Consider the following 21237-nt stretch of genomic DNA (forward strand, 5'->3'; position numbering starts at 1 on the left):
GTTAATCACAACAGCCAGGGAAAATATGTCTTTCTTAGGTAAAATTTCTTTCAGACATTTTCATTACATGAAAGCCTGTCGATTTGCAGCTATAAGGCCAGGTGTACACACAAAGAGCAAACTTAAGATGCCATTTTCAAAGGTGAAGATGCTTAGGTGTTATTGAAATGCAGTTTGCAATTAATTAAACCTTCAGTAATTTTTGTTTTCCATAAATTAATATTTATTTTCTGTGTTGAAATAATAACAAGTACATTTCTCAAGTAAAATGTTTTGCTGTTAGGTGCAGGGAATGACAGAAGAAAACTTCAGTTGAACACCATCAGACAAATAAAAATTTATCTGCTTGTATATTTGTTATTAACACTTGTTCCGGTTTTTGTTTGGCCTTTAAAGGGCTGGCAAAATATTGAAATGAAGCCCCAGCTAGGAATAAAAAAATAATTAAAACCTCCAGTGATTGTTCTACAGGATACATTTTTGGAACATAGCTGATATTGCCATTAATCTCTTCAGAAAACTGTGGACCTGTTTTTCCCCACATTTTTATTGCATTCTTCTCACAGATAGCTGTTCTTACTTGAGTTTATTTGTATTTCTTTTCATTAATACCCTTCTGTCCCAAGGGTTTTTCTGATGAGTTAAAAAAAAAAAAGCACAAGCTTCTGTGATTCAATATTTAGAGCATCACAAATCATGGTCGTATCCTGAAACACATTTGAACTTTTCCTTAAGCCCCTTGGTTAAAAGAGGCTGCCTGGGAACCTGTCTGCACTCTAATCCTTGGGAACATACATCAGTAAGCCAGAGACATGATCCATAAAAATTCTTGATGGAAAAAAATAGATGTTTCATAAAAATAAGATCTTGCAAAAGTAAAGGTGGAATTCGTTCAGAAGGACTTTTTTTTCAGGCTATTATTTGTGGCTATCAGAGGTTAAAGAGCTGACAGAAAAAGAAACTCAAAACCAAACCACAAACATTCATAGTTGCCTTCCTTTTCCTTTAATTCAAACATAATTTGGTTGTTTCAGCTTGAGTGCCCTCCTTCTTCAGTCTGTGACAGCTGGGAGAAACACTATTAAAGCAAAAGGATTTGTGATTCCTCTTTTCATGATGTGGCTTGTAGGGAAGGTGATTTGGAATGAAGACAAGCATGCAGGAACATCCCTCAGGAATAGGGACTCATTTCTTTGTTATTTAGGTGTTTGGCTTTTTAAAGATTGCAAACAGGAAAATTAGACCCCAGTAATTTGCTTCAAGTTTCACTTTAAGTAGGTCTTTAGAACAAATTCATGTGTTAATATGAGAAAAGATTGTATATCTTGCTACACAAAGATTTTGCCTGTGGATTATAAAAACAGAGAGACAGAGGGCTCCTGGGTGACTATTTGCTTGTAATATTCATATAGTCATTATGTTATGATAAGAACTCTTTTTTTAATGCTGCAAAATGTTAATTTTATAACCAGCAGAAAGGATACGTATCTGTGTTGGAAAGGATAGCTAGGAGATCAATAAAAATGGAGAGAGGAGAAAATTGGACATGAAAGTATGAGTGTTGGCAGCTTCCCCAAAATTGTACTTTTAAAATACTTGTTGCTAATGAATCATAGTGCAGCCTAGAGCAGGGCCAGGAAGGATGCACCACCACAATGCCACTTATGGCCATCTCTGGTAAAATAGGCTGGGCAAACACTGCTTTCAAATCAACAGTGAAGAGTGTTGATCCTCCCTCTTGATATGCTTCAATGAAATTTTGATAAATTTGGTGAAATGATCAGAACAATCTTAGAAAAAGTAACTTGTCATTGTATTCATCTAATGTGACACAGATACGTCACTTGGTCTATGGCATCTGGAACTAAAGCTACTTTAATACAAAATATTTTCAAAATCTGGAGTTCCTAGGTTTTTATGTTGTTATTAAGAATTCCTTCCTAACAGTCAATTGATAACCAAAGTTATAACTGGAATTAGTGAAAAGTTGTTGAAAAGTCTGTTGGATGATGTCTCTACAATCTCATACATCAACTACATCCCCTAATCTCACGGGAGAGGGGAAGCACTTCACTGACTGTGCTGCTGTGTTGTGTCTCACAGCTCCCAACCCTCCCACCATTCGAGAAGAGCTCTGTACAGCCTCCTATGATACCATCACTGTGCACTGGACATCAGATGATGAGTTCTGTGTGGTTTCCTACGAGCTGCAGTACACCATCTTCACTGGACAAGCCAACGTTGTTAGTGAGTATCAACCTTCTCTTTTCTCGTTGTTCCCTCATGGCTTCTATGAAACCCAAGTGCCTTTAAAGATAAATACACTCCTATGTCAAGAACAAAAGAAAACATTATTTTCTAGAAAGATTTAAAGCCTAAATTTTAAATCCAAACCAATAATGATTTTAAAAGGCATCCCAAGTTCCTTTTTGCAGATGCAGCAAGTTCAAAGATCTCAGTTCCATTCTCTGCACTAGTCAGAGCAGTGTGCACATGGCAGCCTATGTTGAACTGGTCATTACTTAGAACTGCAGCCTGATTGTCATTATATAAACTTGACATCTGGACCTTTGTCTGAAATACAGATTAAGTCCTTCCTTCTGATTTTTATTGTCTTCAAGGCTACAAAGCAAAGGTCTCACTGAACTACAGGCTAAATCAGAAAACATCAGTGGAACAACAATTTATAAGTTAACTTGGTTTTATTTAAAATGAGATTTATAAACATTGTATATTTTGTATTATAGCACATTTTTTATGAGTACACTCTATGTTTTGAGTCTGTGACTTTCTTTAATGCCTGAATTTACTTAATTAGATTTTGGATTGCTTTATTGTTAAATAACTTCTCACAGAAAAAAAAAAATATAGTCTAATCTTTGGTCAGGAAGTCAGCGTTTCTGGATTCAGTGTTCTGCAATCATTGAGGTTTTGGCTATGAATTTGGAGAAGTCATTCAACTTCTTCCTGGTCTCTGTATATTTAATGGGCATACCACTAGCTGACACAGACTTGTTTTATTAAACAAGGATTCTGAAATGAGTCAAATCAATCAAAATGTGGAGCTTGTTCAAGTCAACACATATTTAGATAGGGAACTCATCAACACAGGGGGTTGGTGTGTTTCTGAGTTCAAGAAATGCCTGGACAGATCATGCATGAAAAATACACTGAGAGCAATGAAGTGCAATGAAGTTGCTCTGGAATTGCCAGAGGTGTAAGCTGTTGATGCCTGGGAAAGCAAGGTGAGAAATGATCAGTGTGTGCTCTCCGTGTTCCTTGAAACCTTTGTACACCCCCATCTTTCCCCAGCATCAAATTCCCTGGCCACGCACTGAGCTAGATAGGCTTAGTTGTGACTCAGGGCAGAAATGTTTTTCTTCTTGCAAAACGTTTTTGTAAGAAGAAAACTTGTTGAGATACTTTGAGGAAAGTCAGTGCTGTGGGCATGTTTACATGCTTTATGTCAGTGGAAAAATGGCATGGTCTATGCCAAGTTTGAGTTCTCAGCCAAACTCTCCCACTGACTCCTCTGTTACTGTGTGCACCTCATCCTCTCCATCACTGAGCAGGAGTTTATTTTCCAAGCCATCTGAAAGGACATGTGAGGATTCATGTGCTGGCATCTTAATACCTTTTTTAAGTAGCATACTGTGAATGTATTACAGTATTCAGGACTGACTGAAAGAAGAAGATGGATTATTGAAAATTTGATGAATGTTTTGTCAAAACCTCCATTTAGTGTTTCCCTTAAGAGTCTGATTTTGAAGAACACACTGCAAAATTTAACTCTGTTGGAAAGACCAAATAAACTTCAGCACATGCTTCTACATCTGAGCAAGTGGAATAATAAAAAAGTCTAATAGCAATTTTTCAAAAATTGAAACAAGGTAGATAAGGAAGGAAAACATTCTCTGACAAATCACTACCAAGCAGAGACGACAATGATAAGCTGGTGTTGCTTGTTTTCTAGTCCATTTTTATCTATGGCTTTATGCTGTGCAAGTCAATTCAGTAATTGACTTGCACATTATGTATGAACATGGCAGCAGCAAAAGGTGTGCCATTTCCACAGCCTTGGGATGTGGGATTTTACTCTTTGCTTACTAGTGAATAAATAACAAGGTATTTCTATTTTAGGCTGTAGTGTAGGTTTCCCATGTGGAGGTGAAAGCTTTGATCTGAAAAACATATATCAATGTCTGCTTTCAGAGATGCATTATAATTTTCAAACATAGCATGAGGTGCTCAGTATGCAGTCTCAACTTCCATATTATCATTTTGCAAAAATAGTTAATTAAAACTTTGAAGAGTAAACAAATCAACACTGTAAGAAACTTAATTACAAAATGCTCTGAAGACCTTAAATGAAAGTAAAAAGAAATGAAAGAATGGTTCTTCCTTTTTTTTTGGTGATATTTTTGGGTTTTATTTTGTTTTGTTTGGATGTTTGTTTTGAGTTTTTTTTAACAGAGCTAATTCTTATGCAAATTTCCTGGTGTAATTGAAAGCTATAATGGTAACCCGCATTAAATACATGCATGTGTGAGTATATTTGAAAGGCCTTTCTAAATGTTGTAAAGCCTTTTTGTAAATATCTTTATTTAATATAGACTTGAACCCCTCCAATGGTGATCTTCCTGCCAACTTGCTACAAATCTGCCTGGGTTTCTAAAATATGAGATTCTCCCAGGTCATTCCAAATTACACTTGTATTGGAGATTAATAACACTAACATCACAGAATCATAGGACCACTTAGGTTGGAAAAAACCTCTAAGATCATTGAGTCCATCCATTAACTTAACACTGCCAAGTCCACCACTAAAACATGGCCCATCCATGTCACATCCACACGACTTGTGAATCTCTCCAGGAATGGTGACACCACCACTTCCCCGGACAGTCTGTTCCAATGCTTGACCAGCCTTTCCATGAAGAAATTCTTCCTAATATACGATCTAAACCTCCCCTGGTACGTCCTGAGACCGTTTCTTCTTGCCCTGTCAATCCCATCCTCAGAACACTGCTTGGATGTTTATTCACTTTGTTACCTTCTATTCTTGATCCTGCAGAAGGATTTCACATCACACCTGTTACAAATGGCTTTCCAAGGCCGTTCTTAGAATATCTCAGTGTACCTTGGTAGTGATGTTGAACACAGAGAGCTGCTCTCACTGTAAGTGGCATTAACAGGTGTTGCGCTACAGCCTTCAGGTTTTGATGAACTGGAGATAGGTCTGTGTTTTGGGGTTTTTTGAATCCTGTTCTAGATTTTGGGTTAGCAAAAATTTCCTCGTATTTATGGCATACGCATGCTGTTGCGCATAACTGTATTTTTATTTCTCTGTCACATCCAGGAAATTCCCACTGGTATTGTGAGTTGCATATTGCAGATAATGTAAACAGGCTCGTAGATTGACTTCAGTTCTGTGGGTTTTTAGCTATGAATTAGTCACCAGGGAGTAGCTCAAGTAGTGCATTAAACCCACAAGCTTTTTCCCTGGAGACAATAGGAATCACTTTGCATACATACCCACCTACCATGCTAATGGAGGCTGTTATTTTGGAATCTGTTTCTTAAACCACACAGCCAGCCTGACTGCACTTTCCACTCACAGTACATTTCCCCCACCAGAGGCATATATCATCCAGAGATTGCTAAGAATTCAGTAACAAAAACAAGCAATGCTATGTTTTTTTAGTATACTTTCTATCCAACATAATCAACTATATTCTTTTTTATTAACTGAAAAATTGGAAAGTTAACATTTGATGGCCAAGGTCCAAATAGAGTATTTAATTTGAATTCTATTTCATACAGGAAAGATTATTTCCAAATGTGGCCAAACTTCTCGGCTATTGAACGCTTGGCAGACCTGCTCTGTGCATAAGAGCAACACGGAACTCTAGATTAAGTAGGCTTTTACTAAAGCAGTTGTCCTCAGAGTTATACCATTTGTACATTTGCATTTCTGAGAGGCAGCTAATCACCTGCAATCTGAATACGGTAAAAGCTTTTAAAATTACTTTGTCACGAGCTAACTAACATGCATTATAATTTCATTACCCCATTTCAATAGATTTTGAAGTATTCATTGAGTATGCCCTTTTTTAACATTGTGGATTTGTTAAAGTGTGTTTCAGGATGGTTCAAATTTTTCTCTAGCTCTGATGCAAGATTCTTTAGGAAAAATACATCTCTCCCTTCTTGACGAAGAGCAGCAAATCATTCTCTCTTACCTTGTAAAAGAAATCAGGGATAATTAGTTATATAGTCTAATTTCTAAAAAAATCACTCTGTGAAGGACACAGTGTACTACTGTCAGAACCTTTTCACTGTAATAGGACTTCTCTTCCTTTGAGAGAGGACAAAAGTTTTTGGAAGGACCTAAGACAATTAGGAGCCCAAGCTTCAATGAAAAATAGTGAATTTATGATTCACCAAATAATTTTTAATATTAGTATAATTTAATGTTTTTAATTAGACTTTGCCTCTTTCTGGAAGTTTTATTTTAATAAAAATAAAATCTAATAAAATTCCTTACAGTCTTCAGATTTCTACTAGAGATTTTAGTGAGAATTTTTAATGGCACAAAAGCAAATTTGGGATAAAACCAGGAAAACTTTTGCGTCTTTAAAAGTATAAAATGACTGTATTTCTTAAAACAAAATCAATGTGTTTTTCAGAAATCCTGCTTTGTTTTTTTTTTTTTCAGATGGGAATGAAGAGTGGGGGTGGAGAGCTATTTGTTACTTTCATCTACCTTATTTGCTTTACCAATTTGAATTGGTAATAATTTATTTAAATAAAACATTTTACAATAATTAAAATACTCAAGAGATTAAATGACCTTCCTATGACTTTTGTGCTCCTTTTCCAATTTTCAAGAAAATATATTTTATTAAAATCTATCAGTGTAAATTTTAGGAGGATTTACACCTTGGGATTTTTCCCATCTGTTTTTTAAAGTGCATCAACAGCCAACACCAGGGAAATAGCTTTACAAATTATTGCCTCCAGACTCTGAGAAACTTGTTTTGAAAACTCACACATCCTGTATGGACATCACTGTGCTCACTGCACCGTTCCAGGATGTAATTTAAATTCTCTACATTTTTGTAGGCTACAGTTTTAAAATACATTGTTTTACCATCTGCATAACCCTGTAAAAAGCCCTGGGTTTTTGAAACAAGAAACCTGAATGCAGCCTGGATTAGGAGTGGGTACAATGGGAGACCTTGGCCCCTGCTGTTGCCCCAGTGAGGAGATGTGTACTTTCCACTTCACCTGCTGCCACCAGCAGGGAACTGGGAGGGCAAACACTTCCCCTGGATGCCAGTGTGATCAGGCTGCTTGTTCATTTCCCTGAACTTCCTTAATCATATTCTTTTGTATTCAGAGAAGAAAGGCTGTCCTGACAGGGCATAACTGGAGACAAATTCCTTTGATGCAGTGACAAATTATTCTTTCATAAGTAAATGCTTAACTTGGCTGCCACAAGTAGCTGTTCTCCCTTTTGAAGGAGTTTGGACTTGTAGTTTGGCATCATCAATACTTCATTCCCAGGATTTTTGAGTCAAAGTACAATTTAAAGCCTGTTATCAAAGAGCTTACAGTCAGAAAGCACATGAACATATCATTGAGCCCTTTGGTGCGTAGGCAAGGTCTGAGCTGTTTAAGACAACAAGGTTTGTCAAGTAAAATAACCGAGTCAGTCACTGCACATCCAGCATTTATTGCACATCAGTAGTCTGGGATGCCTAAGAGTGGAAGGACAAAGAAAGGAAACCTAAGATGTATTGTGTCATCAAAGAGATAGAGCTTTCCTCTAGAACATGAGTCAGGTCATGGCCACATTTGTAAATAATCTTTCCTGTATGAAATAGAATTCAAGTGAAATACTCTATTTGGACCTTGGCCATCAAATGTTCACTTTCCAATGGCTCTCTCTATTGATTGTGCAGAGTGTTCAGGGTAGGTAAGGCCTTCAGTGATATTTGGTATGTATAAATCCACATACCCAGGAGGAGGGGATGAACTAAGAGGAGACTCATAGCAATGCAACAGTTCCTTTACTGTCCTTTATATACTTATTTGGAGCAAAGTTTTATATTTGTTTAAGGAGAAATCAGCCTCTGGAGGGTATTGTAAAAAGTGTAATGGAAGTCTTAAAAAATGTGCCCATTAGAGAGTTGTAGTGAATAATACAAAACTAGTTTCTAGAAGAGTTACCAAAACTCTAGGCATTTCTGTGTCTGCATAATGGTCAGTTTATATATGGCTTATACATACCAGAGAACTTGCTTTCAAAATGTGGTTGTGGTAGGAGAAGACACTTCTAGGACCACTGTCTGTGTCCATCCCACTTATTGTCATATGTTATTTGGTATCCTATCAGAGGCATTTTAGTTAAAGACTTCTTGATCATATTAAATTCCTTTTAAAAGCAGCGCTTACTTTTGTTTTAACATACTTTAATTTATTTTGCAATAGCACCAGTAAGGTTAGTCTCAATGCAAAATCAATGTGGTAGTTCAGATACAGGAGTGTGTGATTAATATCTGTGGCAAACTGGGAAAAGATGAGATTTCCTCTGAGTAGTCAGTGAAATATTTTATGTCAGGAAGCTGCTTCCTTTATTTTCTTTCTTCCTCATAGGAAACCCATTCACACACAGCCTAAAAAAATAATTTGGTGTGTAGGGCTCAGTGACAGAAGACATGGATGGATGTTGCTTTAAGCAGTTCACTACAAGGGGTGGGGTTACCATGGGGTATAAAGTGGGTTCTTTCTCTTCATGACAAAGGCATATATATATAATTGCGTAGATATTTGTTCTATGCAATCATATATATATAAATTATCTACAGATGAGTGACTCGTCTCACATCATTTTAGATACCTGAAATTTGAGATCTCATGTGTGCTGATCACCTTGGCTTCCTCTGTGGACAAGAAAGGCATTTGCAGTTGGTAGGATGTTCACAACTGGGGAAGTGAAAGAAACTACTCACTGATTTCTGCCTTTCCTCAGAGCACAGAAAAATAGGTTAGGCATTGTAGCTCTTCATTAGGTGGCAAGATAGTATAAATCTAACCTGAAACTGTCCCACAGTTACCCATTTGCACAGCAGGATGAATCTCTGTTCTGCCTGCCTCTCAAAAATGCTTTGTACTGCAAGAGAATTTTGAGACACAAACATCATAATACTCAGACTGAAATTTGGAATTTAAATTCTGTTTCTAATGATCTTTTATTATGAAAAGCACATATCACATTAGGAAGGAATCTCACAGTATGCCCATGAATTGTCTATGAGTCTGCAAACCCGTATCACAGATCTGTTTCTTTCCAGTTTTGTAAACAGTAGCCTTCACATTTTATTTTACATAAAGTTTTGATATTGTCTGATATACAGAGCTGAATTACTACTGAGTTCTAAAAGATTGTCTTCATGAATGGTTTGCTGGTAGAACATGCATTAAAAGCTGAAAGCTGTCTGTAAATAACAACAGCTTCCATAATGTGTTCTGTGCCCAGTAAAGACAGAAGCCAAGAAGTCTGTCAGCCTTTCTCTGTTACATTTTCCAACCTTACATATGTGCATACATCCATACACTTCCACTTGCATCTATCTATTTCTGGCTGTAAAACCATATAAAATGTTGTGAATAGATATACTCTTCATAAATGTTCAATTTTTTCTTTATGTAAACATCTACAATAAGAGGCTGGGGAATCCATTAGACCAGGAGCTGTTCCAAATATACAGTGATGGAACTGTATGTATGGGTGATTGACTGCCATTGCATTCATAAGGAAAAACTTACGAAGATTTAAAAGTTCATTTTAATAGAGTATTTTCCTGATTTGTTTATGATATTGGTACTGCCTTATTTTACTTATTTCTTTTGTGTTATACTTCTGTGGTAGGCATAAAATGTAAACCAAATATAAACCAAAAAGGTTTATAAATGGAAAATTTTCCAGCACTTTCCCAGCTGGCATCTCATCATGAGGACATAAATCAAAAAGTTGCATCCATTAAATTTACTGGCTTAGATTACTTTCTGGCAAAGTCTGACGTGCAAGAGCCAAAGGTTTCCCTGAAGCCCATGCTCTACCCTGTTTGGCCTCCCATGATTTGCTTCAGGTTCTGAAGAATGCATACCTGGGGACTGTCAGCAAAGGTGCCTCCCCAGCCCTCCTGGCTTTACTGCTCACATTCGTTTTCTGAGGTTTAAACTGAGTTCATTAATCCAAACAGTAGATTGATGGGATCTCCATAATCCTCCAGTTCTTAAGCAATAAAGAATGCCTTGTGCTGGGATATGAAAAATCTCAGACTGCTAGTGTCTCCACTGAGCCATTTCTTAAATGCCCACTTTTTATGGTTCACTTCACAGAGCAAGAATTTAAAAGGTGCCTTGGCTGAGGGTTGATAAAATGAATTAGTGACTTTAAGTAGTGGCTCAGTAAATATAACAAAACTTTAAAAGGTACAGAAGCAAAGCTCATATTGGTCATTGGGTGCCTGGGAATGCTCTAAATGTCCCTCTGTGTGTTTTGTGTGCTGTGACTGATGTGCTCTGTTCAAAATTGCAGGTTTATGCAACTCAGCCGACAGCTGGATGATTGTTCCCAATATCAAACAGAACCACTACACGGTGCACGGGTTGCAGAGTGGCACCAAGTACATCTTCATTGTCAAGGCCATCAATCAGGCTGGCAGCCGCAGCAGTGAACCTGGCAAGCTCAAGACAAACAGTGAGTAACACCAGATCAGGATGCACGGAGTCTTCTCCTTTCTGGCCTCCTTTTTAGGTCTGATCTTTGGAAAATACAAGAGGACAGAGAAGTTCAACTTTTTTTAAGTGGTTTCCAAAATGAAAGCCACTTATTTAATATAATTCAAGATTGCCTTAGTCTTCTCTAGTGCAGAAAATATGTCGGGGTTTTTTTGAGAGATATATCTGTAGTTTGATCGCTGGAAATATCGCGTAGGAACGAAGCCATCGTACATGAAATGCTTGAAAATACTCTTTTGTGGTTTTGTTTTAATATCCCCTCTATTTTTTTTCCTCTACAAAGCAAAAACTTTTCTTATGTTTGCAGTAAAACATTTTATTTTTGTAATGTTCATAAGATAATTGCTAGTCTAATTTTATCCTCCAGAATTATCCCTTTTTTAGGACACTGAAAAGCTTCTTAACTTCAACCCCCTCATTTCTTTATGGAGTTCAGTAAGGTGATAGACTAGTCAGATATCCCACTTCAAAAAAACAATGGTTTCTCAAATTATTAACAGATGTAGAATAGCAATTTTAAGACTAGTTTTCAGCTGTTTTTTCCTCTTGCACAAACTAATCCTTTAGTCATGTAGTCATCATGGGCAGTTCTGAGGGCTGGAAAGAAAACACTGGAATTTATGCATCTTCTGAAACCTGCTTATTGTAGGGGAAGGTGCTTGAAGAGGGGTGATAGTGAGTGGTGCAAGGAGTCTGAAGAGAAAGGCATGTACACCTTTCTGATTTCCTCCTGTTTGCTGTTAACCTGTGTGATGTGACCAGACACAATTTAGTACAGAGAGACATCCTTCAGATACTGTTCCAGCACACAAAGACTCTAAGCAGTCAGAAAGGCAGGCGGGAGGTTATGTTACTGCTGTCAGGTAGTAAGAAATAGCCCCCAAATATTTTGCAAGGGGTTTATTCTATGTTTGCTCATAATACGTAGTTAAATGCACATTTCAAAAGTAGATAAACCCGAACAGTCTACATCTTAAGTACGTGTGCCAGTGCCACACACAGGCTTTGTGAGATATCTAATTTTAATTTTCTGTGCATGTTATCAAATCTTCTGATTACATGTTTTTCCCCTTGATATGAAAGACAGTAAGAAGAGAAAAGTGCTTTGCTGGACCACTTGTGGAGCTGTAGTTTTCTAGTTGTCTCTTGGTGGAGGAAAATGATCGTTCTGCTTTCTGACACAATGAGCAAGCCTGTCAGAATTGTGGTGGGCTTTATATATCTACAAGGTTTGGTTTACCAAAAAGCTTCCTGTTATTGTCTACAAACCTTGTGCTACAGCCGAAGATACTTGCCAAGAGCAACAGCCTGAGTAATGTTATTGCACCATATTATTTGGACCGAGTTACAGTTCACTTCCTTCCTTTTAATGCACAGTATCCAGCACCACATGGGCATCCTTCCAAAGCAATCCTGAATTGTTGACTGTGCTTCTTACAGATAAAGCTGTCAGTGAACAAAGAGACAAGTCTAGTTCTTCTAATTTTCAGACTCATTTTGTGGGATTTGAAAACATACTTTTTGTAGGAATGATGAAGATGTTATTATGGAGCTTTGCCCCTAGAGAATTAATAGAACACTAGTTATTCTAAATCTAATATGCTGTGAAAAAAGCAACCCTCAGACCTTTATTAGCATGTATATTGGTTTCAATTACATGCAAGAATTAGAGTATTCTGGTTACCTCTAGGTCAGAGATAATGGACATGATGATTATGCAGGGCTCTTTTCAGGGATTATCAACACGGGGAAGTCAGTGCACAATGAAGTTGACAGTAAACTGACAGTGCAATAGAAACTAGCTATTGCAGGGAGCTGGATAGGTTAGTCTGTCTCAAGAATGCTTGAGAGAAGGAAATTAATATGATTATGTAATCCTTTGTGCTTCTTAGAGGCTTGCTAATCCACTCTCCTTTTAAAAATCAAAGCCAAACCATTCTTCTGTCACCTTTGTCTCTGCATCTCTAGGTCAGCCATTTAAACTGGACCCCAAATCTGCTCATAGAAAATTGAAAGTGTCTCATGATAACTTGACAGTGGAGCGGGATGAGACGTCATCCAAGAAGAGCCACACACCAGAGCGATTCACGAGCCAGGGCAGCTACGGCGTGGCTGGCAACGTCTTCATCGACAGCGGGCGGCACTACTGGGAGGTGGTGATAAGTGGCAGCACGTGGTACGTGTATAAAAATATCGGGGAAAAGAAGCACTGGTTCCTGCCACAGAGGTGCTGGCACAGTTTCTCTGACAGAGACCAGTAGCAGCAGAGACATCAGGAACAGTAAAAGAGCAGGCCAAGCATGTATTTTCGAATAGTTTGTCAGATGAGTTTCCCAATCTCCAGCACTTTTGGACTCCAGAAATAAATTTGTCAGATTATGCATCTTTGTGTTTAGCAGCCTTCACAGGACTTTTACTCCACAGCTGGGGTTGGTTGCTTTTTTGAACCCACATACAGTATTTATTAAGATTTATTTTTTTAATTGGAGGGATCAAAAACTTTCATCTTGTTTACACTGAGATAACTTTGTAAATGTGATCACTTCTCTACTAAATGTACAAGATTTTCTGTCCTTCTCTGTGAAAAAAATAAATAAAACTGAGGACAACTTGATGATCCAGTTTAACAGGGGCAGAGGTCAGATTTGCTTTTGGGAAGGGGACATGAGGCAGCAGAGCTGTAGGTCTGTGCCCCAGGGAATGAAGCAAGGGGCAGGAAACAGAAGACTGCTTTCCTTCACTTCTGAATGATCCTCTGTGTCATACAGGGGTGTATTTCAGAGGGCCTTTAGTCAATGGAAGAGATGTTATCCTTTGGTATTCAAAGACACCACGATGAAAGTTAATGGAGTGGAAAAATCAGTGGGGTCTTCAGGTATTTCCCACTGTCTCAAAGAAGTAAAATGCTGTTTGTCTGTGCCAGCGCTAAGGAATGAGGGAAAAAACCTTATGGAAGATTAATCTCTGTTGGTTGAAAGTCCAACAAATACTGCAGTGTCTCTAGAATGTGAGGAACTTTTACATTTCTGTTATATATGACAAATCCGGTATTTTTCCTCAGTATCCTTTAATGAGAATATTTTCACAATCCTTCTGCCCTGCACATCTTGCCATAAATTATGGTTTGCAGAGCAAATGTCTTCACCTACAGTTGCTTAACTTGGCTTGAAACCCAGTCTCAAAAATGTTCATTTGAATCTGAAAACCACACCAACATCTGGCAAAACATATTTGAAAATGGCAAAATGGGGGGGTGGGGGGAGGGGAGAGAGATGTTTAATGTGTCCTTTGATGTTTATTCTTGCATTCCTTCTTCAGGGCCACATATTAAAGGAGCAAGGAGAGATCAGATTAGCTGACAGATAGCAGTGTATTTTAAAATCAATGAATTCCTCTGTATTCATCTGTTGGAAATGGAAATTTGAGGTCCAGTGATTCAAACCCTGGGTTGCTGAGTATTCAACAATCTTCCTTTTCAATACCAGAGGCAAGCCCTCAAAAAAATTGCCGTAGCTGCCAAGCTAGAAATAATACCATGAGCTTCCCTGACCTGTCAGACCCAAAAGAGAGACAGAGAAAGCATTAATTAAGCCCGTGCAGATGTTGTGGTGAAACGTTGTTTAATTAGAGCTTAACTCAGGGCGGTAAGAGGCGGGGGCATTCCAGCGGGTCCTCTGGGCTAACATTTGACTTCACTGAGAGACAAAATGGCAGGAAGCATTTGTTTCCTTGAGATGCTCTTTTGTTTTGCAGGTATGCTATTGGCATTTCCTACAAGTCAGCACCGAAGCACGAGTGGATTGGCAAGAATTCAGCCTCCTGGGTGCTCTGCCGCTGCAATAACACGTGGGTGGTGCGGCACAACAGCAAAGAAATCCCCATCGAGCCCGCGCCTCACCTCCGGCGCGTCGGGATTTTGCTGGACTACGACAACGGTTCCCTTGCCTTTTATGATGCTTTGAACTCCCTACACCTTTACACTTTTGACATTACATTTGGCCAGCCAGTGTGCCCCACGTTCACGGTGTGGAATAAATGTTTGACCATTATAACAGGCTTGCCCATCCCTGACCACCTAGACTCCTCTGAGCAGCTCGCGTGAGTGCTGAAAGCCAAAAGGTAGGAGGGCACATCTTCCAGGGCGGCCAGGCAGGGCCACCAGGAGCTCACCCAGAGCTGGAGGATCCACGTGTCATCCCAGACAATGCTGCCAAATTCGGGCAAAACCGACAAGGAGAGAAAATCTCTTCCTGTGTATTTTGTACTGAAGGACAAGAAGTGGCTTTAATAGTACCTTAGAACTCTTTTTTTCAGTTTCTTTTGTTTGGTTGGTTTTGTATTTCATCTCCTACAGGAAGATTTATAAATTATTTATAAAAATGAAAAAAAAAAGAGAAAAGTGAAAGCCTAGTATGGACATCTGGGAAATGACTTCTTGTTTTTTTGGGAAGGGGGGGTTTTTTGCACATTGGTGGTCCTGTTAATTAAAGTTTCATCAGCCTTTTGAATAATTTTATTTTACAGTGGATAATAGAAGAAAATTGGAAAGATGAAAACTGCATAGTGGACAAGTCAGTATACTTCAGGTTTTACTTGTACCAACATTAGTGGTCTCATTACCAGCCTTGTCGAGTGTGAGAGCTCTCAATTTCTACTTTGCACATGGGAATGTGCAGAACAAAAGAACAAAAATAAGCAAGCGAGGAAGTGAAGCTCGCCAACACAGCAAAAGAATAAAGTTTAATTTACTTCTATTCACAGGGCAATGCTCTCTCTGTTCATAAAAAACATGTGGAGTATCTCCTAGAAATGTGAGTGGATAAATCATCTGGTGATTTATTTTATTGATGGCAATATTCCCATCTACCAGTGCTTCACTTTCGTCTTTGGGAAACATTGTAGAATCACTGAGGATGTGGAGGCCCGATACCATCTCTGAGAATCAGCAGCACTGGAGGAGAGCAGCCAATCCAAGGTCTGACTGTAGACTACTTTGATAGAGCACGGCATCATTTAAGGATTGATTGTAATGGAAGATGTCATGGTTCTGATGGCAGACATGTGAATGCTTATTGCTGATTTACAAGGTTCAACATAGCATGCCCAGCCAACCGCTCGGAAGTGAGACATGCGCCACTTTACCATTGGTTTTAAATTAAATACAAATGTTTCACTGTCATACACTGTGTAGTGTCTATAACAAAGCAAGGAAATCTGTTTTGCATGTGCTGGATGGAGAAACACTGCAGCTGGAATTTGCTCATAGTTATCATTGTCCCAGGTTGTTTGGGAAAGCACAGTTCACTTTGTGAATGAAAAGTAAAGAGTGAGCTTTCAGCAGCAGTAGAAATCTGCATAGGGAGACCCTATGTTCATCCTGTGTTGGTAGAAGAGCTTCAATGAAGGCAATAGAGGTTCTATGTACTTTATCTCAGAGCTGAATCAGGTGCATTTTTTCTTTTCCCCTTTACAGATAAAAGCTTTTTGTAATTATTGCAATGCTTATGTATAAATGATCATTTTGGGAGATGATTGAGGCGTATGACAACTTTAAAAGAATGGTTTTCCTGCAGTGTTTTGTTATTATTATGCAAGTGGTGAATATCTGCCTGTGTAGAGAAAAGATAAATTGAATATCAGCTTTAAAGATTTGCTCAGTAATTTATAACCATGCTTTAGGTGTCTTTTGAAAAAGATGCTTTAATGCACTTTGTTCAGTAATGGGTCCAAAATAAAATGGTCCCAAGCTCAGCTTCAGATTTTTTTAATACTGATTCTCCAGGTACAAAGCTCTACTACAGTTTGCCTTAGGATTATATAAAAATTTATGAACAAGATGAGGAGAATATTTACATGCCTGTTTGTTTGGGGTTTTTTAAATAGAAAATAAATGCCTTTCCATGTTTCTTTGATTTCCCTTTACATGCCCTGCTAACTGCTGAATTAAATGGAGAAAAACCTGGCAGTACATTGCTGATACCATGGCTTTCAGCTGGGCAACATCCCATAGTTCACAGGTAGGAGCCACTGATCTTTCCCAAGTAGACATAAAAAGACAAAGTGTGTACATATAGTGAACCTCACTGTTTATCATAGTGTCATTAATAATCAAGAAACGTATACCCTCAAAAATGAAAAAGTAAATCAGTCCCCAAGCATCTGAGTACAATGCTGCTGGTACAATCTGGTACGCAATGCCCAGATGACCTGGCCTGGGATGTTGGGAGCTAGCTGAGATGGTATGAAAATTTTGAAAATTAGTTGACAGAAGATGTCTGATGCAAAGCAGCGATAAAAGGATGCATGAAGAAAGGACTTTTGTTCTAGGGTTATTGCTAAGTTTCTGCCTAAAAGGAAAGAGTGAATTACCAAAGTACATGTAGCAAGGCTGTGTGTCTTCTCTTTTGCAAGAAATATTAGATCTAGAAGCTGATTTCAGTAGTGGATAAACTGAAAACACTGCTCAGTGTTTGCTTATACAATGTTGGCAGGGATTGAGCTGGATGGAAATACAACCATTGAATTTGGAGAGGTCCCAAATGATTTCACATATTTTCATTGTAAAGATAGAGCATGAGTCTGAAGAGAGATTGTGGTTTTGGCCACGGGAAAAAGGATGGTCTTTCATCTACAGACCTTGCTGTATCATCTTTATTTTAACACAGAATACTTCATTTGGAGCTAAGCCACATTTCTCCAATGTCCTATTAACTCAGTCAGTACTCTTTGTGCACACGTGTTTGTGTATATATGTACACATATGTATGGGTATACACACACCAGCATATGCACAAATATAGTGTGTAATTTGTGTATACACACACATATGTATATACACAAAGTGGCAGCAATTAGTCAGGTGTTCCTTTTTTGCTTGTTTCTTGGAAAATTTCATATTCTGTATGACAATGAGGAAACAAGTTTGCTATGAATAGTATTCTGGACATTTTTTAACAAACAAAATCTGTTTATTTTACAATACTTGATTCAATGCCTGATTAATCAATAAAAACTTCCATTTGAAAATGTAGCTTCTGTGGTTTGTGACATTTTGCATGGTCCATAGTAATGAATTGAAATCTGGGGGAACAAGTAATCCTTGTATAAAAATAAAATATGGTACTTTAATGTAGCAAGCAGTCTTAGATGAGGATTTTTCCCTTTTTTTGAAAGTTTTGTGACTAGGAATAAAGTAACATTATATAATGCTGTCTTTAACAAATGCAGATTTTTGAGGAATTATCTGCTGAGATGCAAGCAATGAAAGTGGTAGATAAAGCCTGTGTAGGTATAATGATTGTTTCAAAAGTGTACTTAAAACCCAATTTGGGGTTTAGCAGAATTAGAGCAAACAATAACACAATCTCTTTAGGAGATAGTCGCTGCTCAGAGTAGTGTTGAGCTTGAGGAAATGGAAGGGGGGGGAACGATTTTTCTCTGAGACCAGATAAGATTTTCCATGTGTTTGACTTTTATGTGTTAATGCCCACATAATAGGGAAAAAAAATCGCTATATGTCATAAATTATTTAGTAGACTGTCTCCAGTCTACTGTATTTTCCCATTGTTGGCTTTCAGAGAGCAATAAAGTTGCTGGTTTTTCTGCCATTAGTTTATTTTTTATGAGTTTTGGGTATCCCATTTTTCAGTTGCTCAACAAAGAGACTCAGTTAGCAGAGGGTCCCAAGGGTAGGACGCATAAAAGTCTCTCAGGTCTGGGTACACTGTGAAAAGCAGGAAATCTGCAAGTACAGGTGAAAACACATTTTTCATTATTTTAGCAATAGTAGGTCACTAAACACCAGTGTGTCTCATCTGTTTTGGTCCTGTGTCTTAATTGCAAACACTATATTCTTTACACATTAGAAAACACAACAGGACACTATTGAGAGCACAAATTAAAATGTCAGCTCCTTAACCAGTTCATTTTGAGATGGCCAGACTTTATAGCTGAAGAACTGTGGGAGATTCCATTAACATATTATTTAATAATACAGTAAATATTTCTTTTTAAATTGGTCTTATAAAACAGATGTCTAGGTAGTTAGCAGATTCTGCTTTTAGTTGCAGCAGCACAATTTTCAGATAAGCCCATGAAACAAAGTGAGGATTGCTGGTGGCTCTCATCTGTGTCACCAAAACTGAGGGTATTCATTTTAGTTGGAAAGACTGTTTTAGTTTGAGGTTGAGGAATGAAGAAGAGCTGACCCCCACAGTAAGTGCACACCAGTACCTCAGCACTGGCCAGGGCACACCTGGCCTGAAGGCCCTCAGTGGGGCAGCTTTGGGGAGCTGGTGATGAACAAAAACATGCACAAGTTGCTTATGGAGTGATGTGCTGGGAGTTTAACTGTTACACCATTTCTCATGTGTTTTCACATACTGATTTTTATAATACTGAAAGTGTGTCTTGAAATAGAAGGACGTAAAATACAGTATTTTCCTGTCTTACTGAGTTGCTTGCCCATATAGAAATGAGCACAATGTTTTTGTCTTCTCCACATTGAGAAAAATCCCACTCACTTCAAGTGCTGATGTTGAACTATTTATATTTAATATGCTTTCTGAAATTAAAGAAACCATATTTACATTTTAACTATTGATTTAGTACTTGATATAGTAAAAAATTAAGAGACTAAAGAGCAATGATATTAACAATGATATTTCAGTGTGGGCTAAACCCTTGGTTTGAACTGTGACATTTAGGGCATCCGTGTACATAAATCAAATCTCTGTGCCAGAAACATTAAATTGTCATTCATGTGGGAGTTGAACAGTGCAGGTGCAAGTGTTTCCTTCTGAGGTAGGCTTTTGCATTAACTCTGCTCTTTGAGTGGAATGTTCTGTTTCTTTAATTTTTTCAACTGGTTTTCTGATTCAAGTGCAGGCCCAGTTAATGAGACAGTAAATAATACAATCATTCATCATGTTACTAATTTTAGCAAGCCATATCATGTGCCTCTGGCAGGTTGCTGCATACCTCAGCTGCAATCTTAACCTTTACAACCTCACCTCCAACATGAGGACTGATGCTTAAGATATTGACCAAGTGTGTAACTTTCCCAGGTGGAATTCATCCTGCTTTGAGTAAGGAACTCCAGCACAAATCATGATACCAGTTAAAGGTGAGGGACACATATATTGCACAAGGGTGATATAGGAAAGATATGGGCTAGAAAACCATCACTGTTGAGGCAGTTCTGGTTTAGAAGTGCAACAATATATTAGGAAGTTGTGAAGTCTTCTACTACAGTGTGATCAACAGTGGCATTGTTACTGCTGCCTGAGAGAGGAATGGAGTAGCCAAAGAGGGAGTTCTGGAGCAATGCTGAGAGAGATCACTCAGGGTGACAGGGCAGCTGAAAACCTGCCACCATGCCTTCCTTGGCACCATGCTGCAGCTCTCAAAGCAAGCCTGCACCTATTAATCCTTTTGTTCCAGCTCAGCCTCAACCCACATTCCCAAATGACAGGAAAAATAATATTGCAATTACGCATTTGAAAGCCTAACCTGAATAAAAGCAGCAGGGCAGGGATGACAGCCCTGGGCCTTGATCCTCCTTTATTCACCCAGATTTTTACATCTGCTGACTTCAAAGGAGATAGTCCTGATTTACACAGAGGTAGGTACAAGCCCATGAATCTTCACTTTCCAGAGAGTCAAACCCGAGCGGAGCAGGAGCCCCTGTGAGAACAGCTCAGACTTCCCAGTAAATCATGTCTTTGGAGAAAGCACTTTAGCTGCTAGCAAAACTGCAGTTTCTCATGAGCTGTTTCCCAAGGCCAGCACAGGTGTGTTTTAAAATGTCTGGTTCCTTTAAAATGTATGGCTCAGTAACATTCTTCTTGGGTGAATTGTTCAGGCAATGCTTTGCTGTTTCCTCCAAGTGTGGGAACAATTCTCTTAGCAGGTGCTGTGTTACTTTCATAAAATCTTGAGATTCACAAGTTATAATATAATGCTCTATCTAGCATAAGACTGTTGTTCTTGGACTTCCATTTAAAAATAATAGCTAAAAAAGTTTAGAAGTCTGCTTCCTTTAACTGTCCTAATTTATATAGTTATTTGAATTCATGAAGATATTTCCTCTTAAGGAACAGCACCTCATTTCTTGTTAATACACATGGCCAGATAGTAATTAGGAGTATTCCTGAAAATTATGAACCCTTACAACAGTTTATAATCAAACCTTTAAAAGGCAGAAAATGGATGCTTTGTGGTTTTTATAGTCATTGAACAGGAAAAAAACAGCTATAGCTGTTTAGATCACGGAAAGGTAACAAATGACAGCTAACTGTTACATGACAGGATAGGATAAGTTTTCATTAGCAATTTTTTACTTCACTCTCATTTTTATTTTGCTTGGAAAACAGACAATTCCACTTGAAAATGTTTCTCTGATATTGTTCTATTTCTTCACCTTTC

The 21237-nt window shown here is 38.2% G+C and overlaps 1 protein-coding gene across 5 annotated transcripts in view; it reads left to right on the top strand.

Moving 5' to 3' along the window:
• MID1 (midline 1) overlaps positions 1 to 17842 on the top strand; it is a 240041-nt gene extending 222199 nt beyond the window's left edge. For 4 of the 5 annotated variants that reach the window (XM_063147795.1, XM_063147802.1, XM_063147780.1 and 1 more), the window contains exons 7-10: positions 2104 to 2247; positions 10610 to 10771; positions 12781 to 12988; positions 14566 to 17842. In XM_063147795.1, the coding sequence (XP_063003865.1) occupies positions 2104 to 2247; positions 10610 to 10771; positions 12781 to 12988; positions 14566 to 14914 (863 nt within the window). In that variant the 3' untranslated portion in view covers positions 14915 to 17842. The remainder of the gene's footprint in view (positions 1 to 2103; positions 2248 to 10609; positions 10772 to 12780; positions 12989 to 14565) is intronic. The other variant, XM_063147809.1, reaches the window with a different exon arrangement.
• The last annotated feature ends 3395 nt before the right edge of the window (positions 17843 to 21237 follow it).

This window comes from Melospiza melodia, chromosome 2 (genome assembly GCF_035770615.1).
Source record: "Melospiza melodia melodia isolate bMelMel2 chromosome 2, bMelMel2.pri, whole genome shotgun sequence".
In the NCBI taxonomy this organism is placed as follows: domain Eukaryota; kingdom Metazoa; phylum Chordata; class Aves; order Passeriformes; family Passerellidae; genus Melospiza; species Melospiza melodia.